This window comes from Cajanus cajan, chromosome 3 (genome assembly GCF_000230855.2).
Source record: "Cajanus cajan strain Asha chromosome 3, NIPB_CcT2T_4, whole genome shotgun sequence".
NCBI classification, from domain to species: Eukaryota; Viridiplantae; Streptophyta; class Magnoliopsida; order Fabales; family Fabaceae; genus Cajanus; species Cajanus cajan.
The window spans coordinates 53,107,432-53,129,614 of record NC_138519.1 but is presented as its reverse complement, the minus strand read 5'-3'; the positions used below and the strand labels follow the sequence as shown (position 1 = coordinate 53,129,614).

General features: G+C 31.5%; 1 protein-coding gene across 2 annotated transcripts; it reads left to right on the top strand.

The window, feature by feature from the left end:
* The first annotated feature begins 9,671 nt into the window (after positions 1-9,671).
* Positions 9,672-16,794, top strand: LOC109793173 (acid phosphatase 1). 2 transcript variants are annotated; one of them, XM_083070946.1, is made up of 3 exons: positions 9,672-10,438; positions 10,669-10,878; positions 16,475-16,794. In XM_083070946.1, exons 1-3 carry the CDS (start codon positions 10,005-10,007, stop codon positions 16,638-16,640), a joined length of 810 nt encoding a protein of 269 aa, XP_082927072.1. In that variant the 5' UTR covers positions 9,672-10,004; the 3' UTR covers positions 16,641-16,794. The 2 variants fall into 2 exon arrangements, with proteins under 2 accessions (XP_082927072.1, XP_020208227.1); XM_020352638.3 differs by lacking the exon at positions 16,475-16,794 and adding an exon at positions 14,200-14,505 and having other exon boundaries at positions 9,680-10,438.
* Positions 16,795-22,183: the final 5,389 nt, after the last annotated feature.

Sequence of the window (22,183 nt, the reverse complement as noted above, 5' to 3'; positions counted from 1 at the left end):
TCCTTCACTTGAGTGACCAATTTCCTTCACCTTGTGAGGCAGCCACCTTAACCTCTTTGTTGTGTTTCTTTTGCAGGTCCAGGAGCAGCATATTGAAGGATTAGTGGTGGATTAAACACTTGGTTAAGTGTTAGAAAAGTTGAACACAAAACCGCCACTAATTGGTCTTCAAAGCCGCCACTTTATTGCTTTTTAGGCTAGTTTAATTTTTGTCAATTCTCTTGTATTTTTAAACCAATTTGTAAAGCTTGGAGGGAGTATTAAGAAGCTGGTCAGGTATATCTACACCCTTGATAGACTCTCACGTGTAGTACTAGTGGAAGTGGCTTGGAAATTTCATATGTTTCAAGCTTCCACTTAGGATATCCGACTAGTTGCTTAACTTGCTTCTTTTAAGTTTTCTTGTACTTAATTGCTTTGCTTTGTTGCCTATAAACGTCTAGACTTGTGTAGTTTTATTTGCTCACGTTTAGTTAAGTGTCAAAAACAAACAAATTGTGAAAAAGCATACAAAAATTTTTGTGAAAAGTTTTGAGGAATTGGAAATACCACAAAGGAGTTTAGTGATTTCCACTTGAAAAGGCTTGGTTATTAAGTGGCTCTTTGTAGCTCACCTCCCTTGATAGTGCAACTTGTACACTTAGACTTCCAAGTGCTATTTTCATTCCTAGAAAAGACCAAAAACATTTTATAACTTTTTGCATAGCATACAAATTCTTTGCTTAACCATGAGTCATCATTCTCAAGGTAGTAGTGACTTTGATACTCCTAAAAGTTTTGAAAGAATTGTCAAGGAGGTTGAAGCACTAAAACTTTGGAAAAATGATGAGATGCTTCAAAAACAAAAAGAGAAACTTGAAAAAGAAGTACAAATCATGGCTTTGGAACAAGAAATCCAAAAGATTAAGCAAAGAGAGGAAAAACTTTTAAAAAGTTTAAATAAAAATAAAAGTCCAAAAGGTTCTTCTAGGAGCTCAACCAAGAGCTCCAATGATTCTCAAAGCCAAGCTAATGATGGTAGTATGCATATGGATGCTTACTATCAACCAACACCTAGGAGAGTCATTAAAGAACACAAAGTGAGGGAATCAAGGGTTGATCTCCCTTACTTTCATGGAAAAGAAAATGTGGACGCCTACTTAGATTGGGAGATGAAAGTGGAGCAAATCTTCACTTGTCATCAAGTAGGTGAGGAAAGAAAGGTTCCTTTGGCCACCCTAGCTTTTCAAGGACAAGCCATGTATTGGTGGACATCCTTGGAAAGAGAGAGAAGACTTCATAATGATCCTCCCATCACTTATTGGAATGAATTGAGGAGTGCTATGAGAAGAAGGCACATACCTTCCTATTATAGTAGGGAGCTTATGGATAAGCTCCAAAGACTCCAACAAAAGAGTATGAGTGTGGAGGAATATAGACAAAAGATGGAGTTGTATCTCATGAGGGCTGGTATAAGGGAAGAGGAAAGGTTGACCATTGCTAGGTTTTTAAGTGGTCTTAATTTTGACATAAGAGATAAGGTTGAGCTACTCCCTTATAGGGACCTTGATGATTTGGTCCAACTTTGTATAAGGGTGGAACAACAAAATTTGAGAAAAAGCTCTTTTAAAGGAAAAACTCAATCTAGCTCTTATGTTAAGAAGGACTACAAGAGGGAGGGTCAATTTGACTCTTCTAAGAAACTTGGCAAGGGATTTGAAAAAGAAAAAGAAAATGAAAGTGATAAAAATAAAAATGTTGTCACTTCTAGTAGTAAAACTAGTGACATCAAATGCTTTAAATGTCTTGGGAGAGGCCATATAGCTTCTCAATGTCCAACTAAAAAGGTCATGATTTTGAGAGGACAAGACATTTATAGTAGCCTTGATGAATCTAGTTCTACCACTTCAAGTGATAGTGAGACTAGTAAGGAAGACCCTCAAATTGAAAAGCTATATCCTGTTGATGGTGATCTTCTTATGGTCAAAAGGCTTCTTGGAAGTCAACCTTGTCCCACTTCACTATCACAAAGAGAGAACATCTTTCACACAAGATGTTTAGTTTCTAAAAAAACTTGTTCTCTCATTGTTGATAGTGGATCATGTTCTAATTGTTGTAGTACAAGGTTGGTTAACAAGTTAGCCCTTACCACCATTCCTCACCCTCACCCTTATAAACTTCATTGGCTCAATGAAGGTGAGGAATTGGAGGTGAATCAACAAGTGAAGGTCAAGTTTTCTATAGGGGATTATAAAGACAAAGTTTTATGTGATGTGATCCCTATGGAAGCTTGTCATATTTTGCTTGGTAGGCCATGGCAATTTGATAAACAAACTATACATGATGGCCTTACTAACAAAATAACCTTCACTCATAAAAATAAGGAAATTGTTTTTAATCCTTTAACACCACCCCAAGTGTTTGAGGATCAAAAGCAAATGAAAAGAAAAAGAAATAAAGAAAGAAAAGAAGGAAAGAGTGTGGAAGAAGGGGATTCCACTAAAACCTTTGTGACCAAGGAGAGTTATTTTATGACCAAGCAAGATTTGAAAAGAACTCTCTTTATTCATAAAAGTCTTGACTCTTATCCTAATGCTGCCACTTATCTTAAAGTTGAGAATGAGGAACAAAATGAATTTCAAGTAAAGAATTCTTCTCAACTTCGAGATATAGTGAAGAAGGAGTGGACTATACCTAGTGTTACTCCTTATACTACTTCCTTGAAGGTGCACAAGGAAGGAAGTATTTCTTTGGATTTCATAAAGCACCCAATTTTTGGTTTACATTGTTTAGTAGATATAAATTGTAATAAACTATATTCTATGCTTGATCTTATGGGAAGTTCTTATTTTTTTGAACTTAATATGTTTCCTTCCCTACAAGACAAAAATAGAATATATGACTATGAGTATCTAATAAACAATCAAATCCAAAATTGTTTAGGACGTTTTTTAGTAGTATTTTCTTTATATTTTAGGAAAAGCCTAGGATACCATTTAGGGTACTTTAGGCAAGATATTGTAGTGTTTAAAAATCAGTCTTTTCATTGTCTTAGTCATAGTGTTCTTACATTTTTAGGTTTTACTTCTAGGTTATGCTTAGAAGAGGAGCCTATTTTTAGAGAGTCTAATATTTTATCTTTCTTTGTTAGGTTAGATACTAGGACTCCTCTTAGGATCCATGATCTTTTCTCTTACCATGTTACTTCTTATTCCTTGCATGTTTTATATGTAGGTGTTAATTTTTCTTCTTCCATTCATCCTCGAGATTTGAGGACAAATCCTTTTCAAGAGGGAGGGGATGATGGAATCATGCTTTGGAGTGCAAGAGGTGACATACTCAAAGATCCAAGAGGAGTTGGCTAGACATGAAGGTTTGGGCCAGTCAGGGCCCATCGGGCCCAATGGGCCTAGGAAGGCCAAGTTGAACTTTTCATGGGCCATATTTTGTTATAGCTATTTTCATATGTTTTGTATACATCATGTTAGTATAGGTATCATATATTTTGGTCTTGTATTTTGGACCACATAGAGTAGCATTTTAGGTTTTAGGCTTGTTGGGCCTAGTTTTGGGCATCATGGGCCTTTGGGCTTTTGGTACCCAATATTGGGCTCATTTTCATTCTTGTAATTTTTCCTTTCCATTGTATTTGTTTGACCATTGTATTTAGGTCATTAGATTAGGAAAATACAAGAAATACTAAAGTAGGTTAACTAGGTTAAATTAGGTTTAATTTGGAAGCCATTTAAGTTACATTTGAGTCACATGTTTTGCACCAATTGGTGGCTGAACATGTGACACTCAAATTAACCCTAAATGACTCTCAAATCAGACCTAGATGCACATTAGATACCTAAACTCACGGCCACACCCATGTGCACCAAAATTTGAATTCAAATTTCCAATTTGAATTCAAATTTTAGGCGCCAACTTGTGTAGTTTAGTCTAGGTGCCAAAACCGTCCCTACTTAAAGTGTTTCTCCTACACTTTGTAATCACTTTTGATATATGAGAATTTTCTGAATATTTCTTCAGCCAAATTCCCTCAAGAGTCACCGAATTCATCCAAGAGAGAAAACCAAGAGAATGCCTTCAAAAACCTTAGGAAAACCTAGTTTCCTTTTCTTTGAAGTGTGCAATCCTTTGATGTTCTTGAGCTTGGATGCTTCCTTCAAGGCTTAGGCCTTCATTCCGCAAGCTTCTCACCTTCCTAAGGTGTTCATTCATTCGGTAGTATCTCCTTTGAAGTGGATCCGTGCCTAGAAGGAGCTTGGAGGAGTTCAATCATCACTTCTCCCACTCACTTCTATCATTATCTCTGAAGCTTAAAGGAGTTTTGATGATCACAAAATGTGTGTCAAGGACAACAACAAACAATAACAACTTAGAAGACAAAAACAAAGTCAAAGAAAGTGCTATGTAATAGGGATTAGTATATAAATTGTTTTGAATGATTTTATGTGTTGTGAGTGTTGTGTGCATAAGCAAAATCTATATGTAAACTAATTAGAGAGTGTATGATGATGAGTTAAAAGGACTAAAAGACTTAAAACGAAGTTTTGAAAACTAACTCAAAATAATCGATTATCATTAAATATAATCGATTATTCCAGCAACAGGCAAAATGGGATGCCTTGCTGCAATAATCGATTATTTGCAAATTAATCGATTATCCCATAAATAACTCTCTGGAATAATCGATTATCCAGCAAAATAATCGATTATATTGTTCTTTGTTGGTTTCCAGAAAACCTGAAGAACAAAATAATCGATTATTCTTTAAAATAATCGATTATCTGGTTCTAAAACTTATATAAATAGTTTGAACTTTTAGAAACTTCAGAACTGAGTTAGAATTGAGAATCAAATTTAGAAAAGCGTTTTTGTGGAGTCTTTGTGACCATCTTGGAGAGTTTTCTTTGTGAATCCAAGAAGAAAAACGTTTGTGAAAAACTTTGAGAAAGGATCATCATCATCATCACATTCTTGAAAGGGGAAGATTAAGATTTGCTTCTGAATTCCAGGTGAATTCGTTCCTTAATTCTTTGTGAGTACTTGTAAAATCTTGAGAAGGGTTTCTCAAGTGGTAAGGATTCTTGTAGTGGGTTTCTACAAGGGGTGCTTTCTTGGGGTCAAGAAAGTGGTTATCTTGAGTGTTGAAGTATATGCATGTGTGGTATGCTTGTAAACCTTCTTCATAAAGATAGTGGAACAAATCTTGATCAGGTTCTGATTGAGGACTGGATGTAGGTCACATGTGGAGTGGCTGAACCAGGATAAAAGACTCGTGCAATCTTCTTCTACCTTTATCTTTTACTTTGAGTAATATCTTGATTGTACATTAAAGAAGATGATTCTTGATTAGCATGTGTGTGTGAATATTGGTGGTTTAAACTGAATTAAAGCATTACATTTGAACCTCATTATTTTTGTAATCAAGAAAGCATATAGAATTCATTCTTCCATAACAAGTCTTTAAAAAAGCTTCATTTGAAAATTCAGTCTTAGAAAAGTTTAAGTGAAATAAAGATCCTAAATACTCTGAAATTTTTAAAGGGTCTTAGAATCCAATTCACCCCCCCTCTTGGATTGTGCCATTCTTTTCTAACAAGTATGCTATTTATAAGTGTCAAAATTGACCAGAATGGTCTGTTCCGGATTCAGAACGGCCCATTCTGGATAATTCTGTTATGGGTAAAATGTGAATCTGGAACGTCCTGTTCTCAAAGTGGAACGGCCCGTTTTGGATTCAAATTTTACTCATAACAGCCTGTGTTGGAACGAACCATTCCAATCTAGGGCTTATATGCCATTTTAGTAGTTTGGAACGACTCGTTCCAGTTTGGAAACGGCCCGTTCTAGGCTACTAAATCACCCTTATTGGGCTTTAAGCCTTCTGATGTCATATCATGTTGTTTTCCTAGGCTTTGGGAGCTCCTTTATTTGATAATAGAAGTTCATTTCTTTGTTTGTATGCCCGGACAAAATTAGGTGTCTACAATATTTATAAAATACATTTAAGTATCAAAATAGTTTCTAAAATACCTTAATATAATTTATGAAAATTGGGATGTTACATTCATGATATTAAACAAGTAATAATTTGACTATTAAGATCCCTTTAGCCTCTACAAAACCATTTGTTACCATAAACCATGTATAAATTAAATTTTTTTAGTACATGAAAGCTTCTTTAAAAGTTATTCAAATGGACAACAATACATAGTATCAATTAAATGACATTTTACTGTTGACACTATTTGTTTGAGAGTTTAATAATTAGCCATTTGTTAACTTAAATTCTTATACAAGTTTTCTATTTTTTTTAAATAATAAAAGAGGTTTATTTCATATATAAATTATCTTCTTCTATGCAATGGTTTGTGATGTTATGATTAGCATATCTACCTTTAATATCACGTGAATCATAAGAATTTATAGAATATTTTGAGATAATGGAGATCATTGAGATGACTTTAAGACTCCTCAAGAAGTTTTAGTTTTGATGATGTTAATGTATAGATGGTGTTTGAGCCTATGCAAAAGGATATTGCATTGATTGTAATATATATAGGCTTATGTGTGTGTTTGTTTATGATTGATTGGTGATAATGAATGTTTAATTCAAGAACTAATCAAGTTTTTTAAAAAACCAAGAATTTGATTTTTTAGTATTTTCATGAGTAAACATAAAGTAATAGATTATCTTGAAAAGGGTAATTTACTACCAAGTGTTTAAACATAGAAATATGACTTAATTCAAACAAGAGTTTTCAAGGTAATATTGTTAATCAATTACCATATTCAAGGTAATAGATTACCAAATCTGTTATTAGAAAAGGATATTCAAATGTTCTCTGTGTTAATAGATTACCACGTCTGTTACTAGAAAATGTTTTTCAAGTACTATTTGAGGTAACTGATTACCAAAGTTAATTAGTAATAGATTAAAACAGACTCTTTTTCTTGAAATAAGGCTGAAGAATCAAAGTTTTCAATGGGTTAATCGATTACCACTTGAGATAATTGATTACCACAAAATGAAAGGCAATCATGGATCCTAGAAAGCTTAGGATAATCAATTACCATATCCTGTAATCGATTACCCTGGTGATTTTATGTTTCTGGTTCAATTTTAAAGAGTTGGTAACAAATTACCATATCAGGTAATAGATTACCTCTGTTATTACTCTTTATAACTAAATCACATCTTGCACTTTATAAAATCTATCTTTTTTGAAATTAAAAGAGAACTTTAGAAAATCTTTTGAAAGAGAAACATTTGAGAAAAAAATTACTTTCAGAAACAAGATTCAAGGCTTATCAAAGAATTTTTCTGAAATTTCAAGAAGTGCAAAGATAGAACATGAGTTCTTGAAGGAAGAAATTCAAGAAGTGTATTCAAAAGTGAAAGATCAATATCTACATGAAATTAGGTGTCATCTTTCTGATCTTTAAACTTGTATTTTCGTTTTGATTGGTATATCTCTTGAGATAGGGTGTCTCAACAAGAGATGTTGAAATCTCGAGTAGGGTTTCTCCAGTAATTTTTGTGGGTATAGAAATTTTGTTTGTTTTCAATCTTGTGGTATCAAGATTGATGTTTGTTTGAATTCTTGTAATATTGTGTGTGCAAGGTGTTTGTAAACAATATTATAGTAAATGTTCTTTGATTTAGTGGGGTGCTTTGATTTAGTGGGGTGCTAAATCAGGGAAAACTGGATGTAGGCCAAGTGGATGACTGAACCAATATAAATTTTTGTGTTCTTTATCTTCTTACCTTTATCTTTAAGAATATTTTAAATTTCTTTTTTAAAGGTTTTAAATATTTCTAAGATATGAAATTTCGATTGTAGCACTAACTCTGATCTTTGTTGAAATTGATTAAAAAGAAGGTAATATAAAAACAACCTTGGTTACAAGTGATTGTTTTGCTACATTAACTTTGATATTCTGATACGTTGGTAATAAACCTTGTAATCTACTATTTTTTGTTAATTCAAATCGAGTAAAGGTTGAATTTTAGATATCTTGATAGATCTTTATCAAGATTTTTTAAAAAGTGAGTCATCTTAGGATAGAATCTATTCAACCCTCTTCTAGATTCTAGTAAACTAGGACCAACAGAATAGTCGTTTGCTATCATGAATTTTTTATGTTTAAAGTAAATTATTTTCTTGAAAAAACTATTCTTTAAAATTTACTTTAATATGTGATCGTTAATAACGTCAATTGAATAACACTTTTATCTATGACGTTATTTAATTGTAAGAGTAATAACTAGTCATCTGCAAACTTAATCCTTATGCAAAATCTATTTCTCTAGATAAAAAATATGAAAATAATTCTCTTTCACATAAGTTATTTTTAATGGTTAATGATATTAATTGAGTAACAATTCTACCTTTAATATCATGTAAATCATAAAAGTTTATAGAATAGTTATTTGCTATCATAACCTTTTATGCATGAGGTAAAGTAAAAAATTATCATTTCATAAAATAAAAACAGTTATTAATAACATTAATTGAATAACAATTCTATATTTAATGTTATTGCAAGGATTTATTGATTAGTCATTTGCTAACTTAAATTCTTGTGTAAATTTCTTTTAATAAAATAAAAATGTACAAATATGAACGTTTTATTTTAATATAATATCAATAACATTAACTGAAAAACAATTCTATCTTTAATGTTATTGTAAGGATTTATTAATTTTGCTAACTTAAATTCTTTTTTTTAATAAAGTAAAAATGTACGAATATGAAAGTTTTATTTTAATATAATATCAAAGAATAAATATTAATAACATTAACTGAATATCAATTCTATCTTTAATATTATTGTAACGGTTTATTGATTAGTCATTTGCTAAATCAAAATATTTATAAAAAATTTTGTTTCTTTAATTAAAAAATATTAAAGAGTATATTCCATGTATAAATTATTTTAACTGGTGCAATGATTTGCGATATTAATTGAGTAGCACTCTTACCTTTAATATCTTTAATATTGTAAGTCATGAAAGTTTATAGATAGTTACCTGCTATTATAAGCTTTTACGCATAAAGTAAAACAAAAGTTATCTTTTTACGAAAAATTAACAATAATAATTATTGAATAATATTATTTGAATAGCAAGTTCTATCTTTAATTTTATCAAATTTTAAGAGTTTAATAACTAACCTTTTGTTAGTTTAATTTCTTATCCAATCTTTTTTTTTAAATAAAAATACAAAAGAAGCCTATTTCACATTAAAAAAAATAATAAATACATTTTCTTAGGGATAAAATAAATATTTATAAATTTATATAATTTTGCATAATTAATTAAAAGTACTGTTTAAGAGGCGTTTTAAGGGAGTTGATATCTTCTTTACACGTAAGTGACTTCTGAATCCAACTTTATTTCCAATGACCACATTTTTTAAAAGATTTTTCAATATTTTTTCCTCAAAATAAAATATTGATGACGACTTCATAAAAATATATTTTTGCGTCATTACCATCGTGATTTTAGTTGCGAAAATCCTCGGTCCTATCCATTAGACATATATACCTTTTAATAATTTTTCAATCTTTTTCTATCTACACTTCTCTTAACCATAAAATTAAGGAAAATTAAAAACAATTGTGCACACAAGAAGTACCTTTTAATAATTGCTTATTGCTATTTATTTATTTTTATTTTAATAAAAAAAAAACCAGAGTGTGATTTTTCCAACTGGTATACACAAACACAATGCAATATATCTAGAGCAGATAAATGTGTTAAAAATGACAGGTCTTGTGGAAATACGGAAGTGACTATGGTAGCGGAAGGAGAATGAGGTTTTCGCTTTAGTTTCGATGAAGCTTCGAGTGGGGTCCAGAAATTTTGTGATTAAAAGTCCCACAGCCCAGGTCATTCTTTGCCCATCCTTCACCATCCAATTCTCGTGGGCCTAGCTAAGCTAATGCCAACTAACCACCACGTACCTTCTTCCTCCCCCTAATAACTTTGCTTCCCTTTCACACACACCATGATGTTGAAGATAAAAATTGTGCAACTAATAGTTGCGGGACTCACGTACTTGCTAGCCTTATTCCCCAAAGTGTTGCTGAGCCATAAGGAGAAAGAGAAGGTTCAGCCTCAGCCTCAGCCTCAGCGTGATGAGGAGTCGGAGTGGGAGGAGTCGGAGTGGGAGGCTAATGAGAGGTACGCACTGAGTTGGAGGCTGGCCGTTGAATCCAACAATGTGCGTCCGTGGCGAACTGTCCCACCTAAGTGCCACACCCACGTTCAGAACTACATGTCTTCTGGACAATACTACCGTGACCTTAACCTCATCGTTGAACACATCTTGCTCTATGCCTCCGACCTCCCTCTTTCTTCCGATGCCATGGATGCTTGGGTTCTCGATGTTGATGACACTTGCATCTCCAACGTTTCTTATTACAAAGCAAAGCGATTCGGGTAACTAAAAATAATTGAGTTTCACATGGATTAATATTTTAATACGTGGTTGTTTTATTAACTAAATGAAAGCAAAAAATTATTTGGTAAGACATGAAATTATCTTACCTGCTTCATGTTGTTTGTGTATAGTTATAATTATACGTCATTTGACACATGATAAAAAAAAAAAAAATAGAAAGTTATCTTCCATGAAAGGAAAAACTAACAGGACCTTAATATTTGTGCAGGTGCGACCCATTTGACTCAGCCATATTTAAAGCGTGGATTATGAAAGGAATGTGTCCCGCAAATGTTGCCGTGAAAGTATTGTTTAACGCGTTGATAGCGAGAGGATTCAAAGTGTTCTTGCTAACAGGTAGAGACGAATCTCTTGCTAAAATCACTACTGACAACTTGCATAACGAAGGATTCGTAGGCTATGAACGTCTTATTCTGAGGTAATTACGCACATTTTTTAAACCTATAGTTTTCATGCTATTATTGCTATACTTTTATCTTCTTAGGTACCACCTATGGTTCTGGTTAATTTGTCCCACAAAACTTCATTAGGCAGCTGATAGGGACTGCTATACTTAAAATAAGAAAAACCTATAATGGTTAAGACGAAAGAGCATCTTTGGAATGCTCAGATAACAGTTAGAATTTCACACGCATCAAACACAGAATTATTCTTTTTAATCTGGAGTCTGTTCATTATGTGAGATAGACATGATCTGTATCAAATTGTAATGGATCCAACTAATTAATGTCTCACTAGCAGATATTATTATTATTATTTTAATAAACATTTTTTAATTTAAAAAATAATAAAAATATTAAAATTATAATATATTATTATTTTGGAAATTTAATAAAAATGGAATATATATAAACTTTAATAAATTTTTTATTTATTTTAAAAATAAGTTTAACTAAATTTACTCTATTTAATTTAATAAAACATGTTTTATATAATGATAAAATTATTAAATTTAAAATTTTTAATATAAGTGAAATCTGTAAAATAATTTTAGGATTATTTATAAATTTAAAATTTTAAGAATAAATTTAATTAAACTTACTTTATTTAATAACTGATATTTTATATTAAATTTTAATGATAAATAATTGAGTTAAATTTTTTTAATACATATAAGTTAAATCTATAAATTTTTAAAAAATTTAAAAATTATTTAATATTTTATTTTATTAATTTAAATTTACATATAAAATAATTTTAAAATTATCTATAAATTATTAAACAAATATAGATTTACACCTAAAATAAATATAGGTCGGTAATGAGCAAAGATAGAAGATAAAACAGGTGGTGTAATTGATGGTATGATGCGGATTCCAATTATTTGTTGACCTTGCGTAACTTCCTAGAAGCACTCCTGTATTCCTTTCGTCTCTATCCACCCATTATTAATTTACATGTTGATCAGTCAAACTTTTTTCGACAACATGCATTCCATTTCAAATTTTATTAAGACTTTACTATAATTTTCATTCTCATATTTTAATTTTTATACTACTTTTTCTTTATAATTTTTAATTCTTGATATTAAATCTCCCTCCTTAAAATTATATTCCAGTTTATAATGAATAAAACTTACGAAACAACTTAATTGGTCAGTGATTTATGCGAATAGCATTACGTTTCATAACTACTATAGGTTATTCGTCTATGTGAATAATGTTTTGCCACGAATTTACACAGTGTTTTTTTTGAATAAAATGAAGTATATAAATATATATACTTGAATAATTTACAGACCATAAACTAGATATTCATATAGAATTATATAAAAAAATGTTTACCAAATTGTTTTGTGTTGGTCTAACTAAATTATTTATAATTCTTCGTTACATGGTGCACGCACATAAAGTCGGCAACTAATAAAATAAGTGGAGTTAGGTACCTATTTATCTGAGTATAATATTGAACTGTAAAGCAAAAATAATTAACTTATAATAAAGTGATTTTGTTTTAAAATAAGTAAAAATATTTTTTATTTAATTTAGAATATACTATTAATTCGTCAAAATTTTAAATAAATACACCTTTTATATTTTTGCTTGAAAGAAAAAATATTTCATGTAATTTAAATTCACCACACACGTACATATAATATAAGAACATATAATATGTAAGTACCAATATTCATTTTATAGCATAATCAGGAGTAGAGAAAACATGCCTGCTTGTTGACTAAGTCCATTGTCCGAAGCATTTGGCATTTTCCTAGTCTTTATTTTCTGATATTTAGGGGTAGTGGATACATGAAACTTCATTCAATTAATAATGCAATATTGTCTGAGTAAGAAAAAGGACATGGAAAATGTGCAGAAATCATGCATTTCTACGTCCAGTTTTTCAACTGCCATTGGATTCTTTTACATTGGATGACTTAATTAGACTCTTCCAATTGCCTTCTTTCATATAATTAATCCCACATATACTTCCACTACTTAAAATAAGAATGCGAAAATGAGGTCAGAAAATTAAAAATCTTTCATAAGAAATTGCATAACTTTTGTGCTCCTGCAAATAAATAAATAAAATTAATTCTACAAGTGGTATAATGAACTAAACAAGTAATTAACGACACTTATGATGACACCAAAAATATTATATTCAAGTGTTTGTCATCCCATTAGGAATGAAAACCGTTTAGATGTATTAAACTTAATATTTTGTTTCTAAGTGCGTGTGCAATGTCCACCCACTAATTTTGGACCATGCATTTAGGAATGCGAATAGTGCAGTCTATTTATTAGAATTATAGTTTAAGGTAACAGGCTTAAATATTTATTAAATAAGTTAGATTATTTTTTTTCAAAAAAAATAAACCTTTTAGTTAAAATTTTTATATCAAAGTCTTTAAATTTAAAAGATCAATTTATTCAAGTAAATATATTAAGAGTATCATTTTTATTTTTACTAATGTTTTAAGATTGTATATATGTTGGTCTATTGAAAGGCTTAAGTCTTTTAAATAACTACCAAAACATAGCAGTAAATAAAAAGTAATAAAATGTATTACTTGTTCTCTTTAAGTCTTTAACAACCCAAACCCTCAACTCTCAAGGTCCTCAATTGTCGGCGTAATTGTCAATACCTCGTGCGTCCTGTTGCAAAGGTAGCGGGAGTTAGTTAGAAAAGTAAAAAGTTAATTGTACGTCTATTTTTTCATGTAAAAGAGAAGAAAAAAATAGTTGAACATTCACAGGTTAGTTAGTACTATACTTTTCAAATAAAATAAAATTAAAAATGAGCAATTGTTCATAACTGATATTGCGAAATAATGTTATTAGATTTGATTGTTTGAATGAGAAAAAAAAAAAAAGGCGGGGCAATAGAATGACTGGGTCAACTAAAACTTTTTTCTTGGTTGTACTATACCAACACTGCCATGCTGACAATGCAAAAAAATTGCTTGCTTCCGTATGGTGTCTTAGTCAGCGTCCGTGCATGCAAAATTAATATAGAGTTTGAAAGGTTCCACTTTATTTACAATTCGTCTTGATATGGAGACAACCAAAGCCAAACAAACAACAGACACAAATCACTTTTTCGTTGGAAAAGTCTCGTTTGACCACCTCTTATGATATTTTTAATCATAAAATGCATGATCGTCTTGTCTTGGGTCAATTATGCAATGGTTGACTAATCATGGCATGGGGTAAAAGTCAACAATTAGATTCAAATTTTATTAGCATAAGGGAGAATTGGTTATGGATGCTTAATTAATTAATTAATTAATTCGTTGTAGGAGTCCCGAATACAAAGGGCAAAGTGCTGTGAGATACAAATCAGCGATTCGGAAGGCGATAGAAGGAGAAGGGTATAGGATATGGGGAAATGTTGGAGACCAATGGAGCGATCTTCAGGGAGAGTGTTTGGGCAAACGCACTTTCAAGCTTCCCAATCCCATGTATTTCATTTCTTGATCTTCCACTCTCAACACCTAAGCTTCCACATTAATGCTTATTTTCCACTTCCATGTACTCAACAAACAATGCTTTGCCTTGTTGGCTTTGGCTACTCAATTTATCTCACTTCATCCTTATTTTCACAATATCAGTGCCTTTATGCTGTTATTCAACATTCACTTAGTCAGCTACTTCATGTTACCCGACACCGGCTTATAGTATATGTACACATGTGAAGCACATGTGTGTGTGTGTGAATTATAGTTCGAAAGTTAGTTGAGTTGAATTTAACTAACTTATATAAATTAGGTTTCAAAATAAAGCAACACTTTTCTTGCTTTTGACTCATTGAAGGTTATTTGCGATTAGTGTTCGACGAATCGAAAATTTTATTTTCTCACACATTTAGATGTTGTGTTTGAGATTAACTAATGGAGGTTCAAAGATGCAAACGTGTAATTAAATATAGCTTATAAGCTTCAATTCAAGTAAAAAAAAGATAAGAGTGTGAGAAGATTATTTTTGCATTTTGTAGATCTGTTTTCAGCATGGTTGAATGGAGATTTCATACGCTCTATATAGAGAAATAAATAAATAAATAACAAGTAAAATGAAATAAAGGGAGAGTCGGTACTAAATGAAATGGAAATAAGATACACTTTAATTCTTAACAACGGGTAACCTTGGTTTCCATTTAAATATCTAAATAGACATTCTTATGTCCTTGGAAGCTATAACCATTTGTTTGGATTAATCCTTATCTCCCATTTAGTTGAATGTCATGTTGGTTCCAATCAAAGCAACATTTTTGTTGCTTTTATTGATCTAGCGAGTTAACTCGTATTGCACAATAAGTTCTACCTTACTATTGTGAATAACTAGATTTTTATCTAAGAATATTTTGAATTTAAAAAGAAAAAAGAAAACAAATAGAATCATGGTGAATAACTAGATTTTTATGTAAGAATATTTTGAATTTAAAAAGAAAAAAGAAAAAAATAGAATCAAAATATAGGGGAGATTAGTCAGTTAAATGAGAGAAGATATAATAGGTTGACATGGTCAAATATATGTGACTGAAGAGATTATGTGATTAGATGGTGACATAAAAATGGAAGATTGATAATGAGATATCTTTTATTACAAATGTGAAATACAAGGATATACTTCTGGCCATAAATGCCACTTACAAGTATCAGAAAAAGAAAAGGACAAAAAGGAGGGAAAACATTGAAGAGAAAAAGCTAAAGATTAGGAGAAAAGTTCTGCACTGCATTTCACTATAACAAAATATAGAAATTGTTGTTGGTTAGAAGCCCAAGGTACACATCGTCATTTTGTTAGGCATCAATTATTCACAATCACAAATTCAATACATTATTTGTTTAATGTTTTGTACTCTATTCTTTATTTAACTCTTGGTTTTTTTTGTAAATTTCATTATATTTCTTGCTTTTCATTTTAATGGAACATGTATCAATACATCATTTATATTGAACTCGTGATGAATTTGTACATTTATAGCAAAGAACATTTTAATAAAAAGCACTTTCCACATTTTATCCATTTATAGCAACTTAATATATATATATATATATATATATATATATATATGCTCACGGAAAAATTCCAATGCTCAAACCCAAATTTAAAGACCATAAATTGGACTCTCAAAAAGTCATGGTCAACAAAAGTGACACAAAAATTTGTCACCACTGCTCATATAAATCCTAAACTTTTGTCGTCAACCCCTAAACTTTTCAACCTTTTTCACTTTCAACCCCATCACTTTTTCTTCACATGCCAAAGCCAAAGTATTTTAGAGTGAGTCCGTGTATTTCACTTTATTAACAGCTTTGAAAAAGAATGTCATTAATTTTAGCCTTAGATTTTTCAATGGAAATAGAAATTTTGCTTTTACTAGTATCACTCAGTGTCACACTATCTTATAAAATTCTCAACTCCATAATTCATAGACAAGGCATAGCCATAAGGATTATGCTAAATTGCTATTGCTACTATCCTTTGAGTTGCAATTTTATTTTTTGGTTAATATTAGTAATATGCAGTACTATTAAACAGTAAGAATGAACCCTTTTTGTGCATAGCTGATAGGGACGGTGGACTGGCAGTGCGACATTGTTATGCAACGGCCAAACACGCGAGCACAGGGCTGAGGCAGAGAAAAAAGAAGACGAATGTTGGAAGGACGAAGGCTATAGGCTGGCGAACGTTGGATGAACGAAGGCAACGGGGCTTCCGGGGCTGGAAGGTGCACTAAGGGTTCTATTTTCTTCAAATGAGAAATTCGTAGGTTGTCTAGAATGGGTTAACATTTCGTGGTTGGAATTTATTATTTCTTTTTCTTTTTCTTTTTACTATTCAGGGTGTATGTTACATAAATATAAATATAAATTATTATATAATATAAGTGATATGAATCCTCTTGAAAGTTATTAGGATTCTGGATATTTAGGAAATTGTCGTTGCTGTCTTGAAGAAAATTAACCAAAGAAGACACAATTTATCAAATGTAAAGTGAACAAAATTTAGAAGATACATAGAGAAAATGATAGGTAACAATTTTAGGTGTAGAATTTAATCTCAAATCAACACTCATACTTGGAGAATTGGACAGAAATATGTGAAAAGAAAAAATGACAAATAATAGAAAGGAAAGGGCATCACACTTCCAAAGATGGAAGACAAGCCCTAAGCACAAAGAGATGAAAGACCTTTGATAAAACTCAATTCTTGATAGGATAAACACTTAGGAAAATGAACTCACAAGAGCTATATTTTTCACAAATTGATATTCTGATCTCTTGAAGCCTATGCACACAATATATGGGCTGATACATTCAGCCACGTGCTATTCTCTTGTCCCTTAGCATTCAGAATTATTACAAGGTAAAATCCCTAATAATAACCAAATTAAAACCAATATGTAACTGCCCCCAAAATAATAATGTTTAGCCTACAAACTTTAAGCAATCTGGCCCCATATTTTAGTACAATGTAACAACCCAATTTATGTTTAAAACTCAGCCAAAAATAATTAAAACACTCTGGCCGTTAGGGGTGGGCAAATTAAATTGCACTAAACTGAACTGTTAAAAACTGTATTAAACTGAAAAATAGTTCAATTAAACTGAACTGAATTGAAAATTAAATCACAAAACTGAACTGAACTATTTTTTATTCTATTAAACTGAACTAAACTATTTTTTTATCTAAGAAGAAAGAATCTGTGGTTGGTGACTTGGTGCATGAGGAAGGAGGAATCTGTGGTTGCCTGTGAGTGAGGAATGAGTGTTGATTCTGTTGAATCAGGAACCCGTGCCGTGGGCCCGTGGCTTGCTAGAATGTGAAGAGGCTTACGATTTATGATTTAGAAACCTTGGTTGTGGCTGGAATGTGAAGACCTAATATGTGAAGACCCACATTTCTGCATTTACAAATTGAAACCGTGCCATGTCGTGGCCCGTGTCTGTGCTTTTATTTTATATTTTTAGTTAATTAGAGTAAACTAAACTGTAACTTAATAAGTTCAATTTTTAAAAACTGAACTAAAAAATAGTTTAATTCAATTTTATCTTAAATAGTTATAGTTTTTTTAGTTTAAAATAATTCAGTTATTTAATAGTTTAGTTTAATTCATTTAATTTTGGCCAGCCCTACTGGTCGTACCATTCAGCAAGTAAGCTCCCATCCTTGAGTTGAATTTATGACACCCACTTTTCAATTAAAGTCATGCATCATCTCCTTTAATCATGATGTAATTGTACAATTTATGGTTTGCATCTTCAAGACATGGTCCTAATTTAATAGTTGTTGCCAACACTTGTTGTGTAGCTTCCTTGACATTCCTCGTCCTCGCTCTTGTCATAGGTCCTCCAAGTCCTTCAAGTATTTTATGCTCCTTGACCTTGGTCATGTCCTCATGAATAAGTTTAATTATAATATTGGTTTTTATTTTTCAAAAATTTATTTTCATTCTTCTATTTTTTTTTCTTAGGTTCAATTTCATAACTTTATTTGAAAAAGTATCAATTAAATTTTTATTTTTTTAAAATGTATTCAACAAGATTCATTTTAAAATTAAATTTATTCTTACTTTTGAAGCTACCAGGAAAAAAATTAGAACTAAATTAACTTATTTTAAAAAATTAAAGACTTACTAAATTTAACTTAATAAATAAATAAATAAATATCAATAATCAAACCTTTTAAAAATAAGAGGACCATTAATTGAACCTAAAAAAAATAAATTAAGTTATCAAAACATTAACTAAAGTTATAATATATTATAGAAAATAATTGTTATGAATGTTATATTATTAAGTATTAGTTTTAAATTTTGAATTGCAATGTCTGACTAATTATTTTTTATTTTGTGAAATGTGAATGTAGACACTTCGGTATGAGTTTTTAAAAAACTGTAAATATTAATTATACAATAATTATTTATGATTTTATTTTTGTAAAATTACACAAATACTTACTATATTTTTAATCATTTCAATATATATACAAGGACGTTGATGTTTATATATATATATATATATATATATATATATATATATATATATATATATATATATATATATATATATGGATGTTAGTGCAATTTTATTTTAATATTAAGTGTGTACATATGATGGCATCCTTGTTAGCATTGGTGGAGAGATGGTGACCAATGTGAAGGAAGCCTTGACTCCTTGGATCAAGTTCTTCAAAGGAGACGCAAGGTATGGTGAAGGATGATGGAGATGGAGGTTGTAGGTTAGGTGTTTGATGAAAGACTTGAGAAGGTACTCTAGGGTTTGGCTCACTCCAGCGGTGATGAAGGCCACTTCTAGGATTTTCTCTCAAGGTAGAGATATGTAGGGTTCTTGGCCAAATTTAGACCAAGAGAGACTAAGGAAAATATATTAAGGCATAAAAGGCTCACTCAATATTATAATTTCCAAAGTATTTACAAGGAGGCTAGCCTAGGTTATTTATAGAAGAGAGGATGCATTTCAGGTTACATTTGAGAGTGCGCATGGCCAAGTAATGAAATCCAAATGCACTTCAAATAAAACCTAAATTAACCTTAGATGTTACTTGTGTTGAGATTCATAATGTTGATGGGGGAGATTGTTGAGATTCATGGTGTAGTGAATCAACTCAACTCAGCCTTGGAGTATGAGAGTTTTGATGATAACAAAGGAGTTGAAGGACACAAACCAGTCAAGAAAGGAAGATATGAATATCATGATGTGTAATAGGGGTAGCTTATAAGTTCTTATGTATTGTATTGTTTTGATTAGCTTGTTTTGCATGTATATGCTTTGTGCATGAGTTAATCTTAATCTAAATTGACTTAGAGTGAGTGTAATGATGATTTAAAATACTTTTAAAAAGATTTTTGAAGTATAAAATTGAGTTTTTGAGAGCTAACTCATGTAGACACCCAATTTCGTCCGAGGGCATAGAAACAACAAGATAGGACATTAGAGGGCCCAAAAGCCCAAATTAACTATTTTTAATGGCTCAGAACGGACCGTTCCAAAATCAGAATAGGTCGTTCCCAAGTCCGGAACGGGCCGTTCTTGAATTGGAACGGGCCATTTCGATACTCCTAAAAGGCCTAACAATTGTAGGTTGGAACAAGCCGTTCTAGACCAGAACGGGCCGTTCCAAACCAATCAAAGGGCCTAAAAAACTTGGTCTGGAACGGGTCGTTCCTAAACCAGAATGGATCGTTCCAAAAGGTTAAAAGACCTAACAAACCTAGTTTGGAACGGGCCATTCTGGGAAAGGAATTTAGTGTTAATTTGTACCCCGGAACGGGCCGTTCTCATTTCAGAACGGGCCATTCTGGTTTCCTGAACGGGTCGTTCTGATATCAGAACGGGCCGTTCTAGGGTGCAAAATTAACACATAACGTTCAGATCCGGAACGGGCCGTTCTAAATCTAGAACGGGCCGTTCCAACCCACATCTGATGCCTATAAATAGAAATCTCGGGCATAGTTCTCAAGGGACAAAAATTTCGTCCAAGACTCCTTAGAGCTCGAAATTTCTCTCTCTCTCTCTCCCTTATATTGTATTTCTTGAGATTTGTGAGGCATATTGTAGTGTGAAAGGTTCTCATAAAACACCTTCTCCATATTTGAAGATTCAATAGATCTCGTTCAAGAGGTATTTCAATCAATCTTCTTCTATATCTTTTATTTCTCATCTTTATCTCTATCTTTTATTTATAACAAACGCAATCTTGTAGATATTTTAGGGTTAGTCGTATAATTTAAATTTTCAATATGTAAATAATTATCAATAAAAGGGGTTTAATATTTATATTATTATTGCTTATAATGTTAACTTCGTCATAGGGTACCGATTAAGGGTGTTGTAGGGGTGCTTAATACCTTCCTTACACGTAACCGATCCCTGAACCCAATTTTGGTTATTAAGGCCATTATTGGACTTAAAAAAAAACATTTTCTTTTTCCAATATTTTGAGTAAAACATTGGTGGCGACTCCTAAGGACCTATTTTGAAAACCATTGATTAAGGATTAGCCTGGCGTCCGAGCATTCCTTAATTGATGAGATTTTCAAAAGGATGTCTAAACCATAAGTCGCGAGATTCGAAAATTTTTTAGTTGCGACAGATGGCGACTCCACTGGGGACGTTTAAAGAGGGTCAGGCCCATTTAATTGATGAAGTTAATAAAATAAAAATAATAATTTAAATATTTTTCCCCTTTACTTTGTTTGCTTTATTGGTTTGACTTTAATATTTGTTTGTTTATTCAAATGCTGCACCTGTTTGAATAAAACTGTACACAATCCTTTGCACGCAACAGTTCCCCCTACACCCGGGGGCATGAGGGTAATAAACATAGGGAGTGGTTGACGTATGACTGGCCCAAGTTTGGCCTTGGAGCCTGCGAGCCTTGTCGGAAATCATACTCAAGATGATAATCGGTTACTCTAGCCCGAAATACTACGACAGACCTCAGAGTTTGCCAGTGACGGCGACAGAGATACTGGGTCCCTATAATGGGGGCACCTCGGGGGCCTTAAGACCAGTGAGATTAGAACTATCCTATATAACACACTTTTCTTGCAGGGACCACAAACTGAGGATTTAAACGTGGTTGTTCGCGGGTGTACATTTGTTTGAGCATATGTGTGTTGTATTTGTTTGTGTTTATTTATTTCAAATGGATAAGAATTACAAACGAATAGATATTAATAAAAAATATGATAACAGATTTAACTCCCTTCTATATACCTAAACCTCAAAACAACATATAGGATAGTTTATTTCAAAAAAAAAATCAAATAAATATATAGAAAAAATTATGCATCATAACCTTAGTAAAAAAAAAATGATAAAATTTAGGCAGAAAATAGATATCATGCATCTTTTATTTTAGCATATATTTTCATTAGAAAATGGAAGACACATAGTATGTAAAGATTTTTGAGAAAGGAGAACATTCTAAAGTACAAGAATCGTGTGCCCTTATACTAAGGAGGCCTACTAGACTTTGGACTCTCGTCATCCTTTCAACAGAAGGCAAACTCTACATCTTCTCAGACTTCTTCCAATTTAGAAAGATGTCATTCCTCAACTCAAATAGGAAATTATTTGAAATTTTGAAAAGAAGGCACGCAAAAAAGGAAATTGAAGCAAAATAAAAAATAAAAAAAGAGAGAAATAGAATTTGCTTCAAAAGAACATAGTTTGGGAAGCTAAAGAAAACTCCGCTGATGAACGAGAAATCATGAACCTAGGGAGTTTAAAAAAAAATTGATAATAAGCTCCC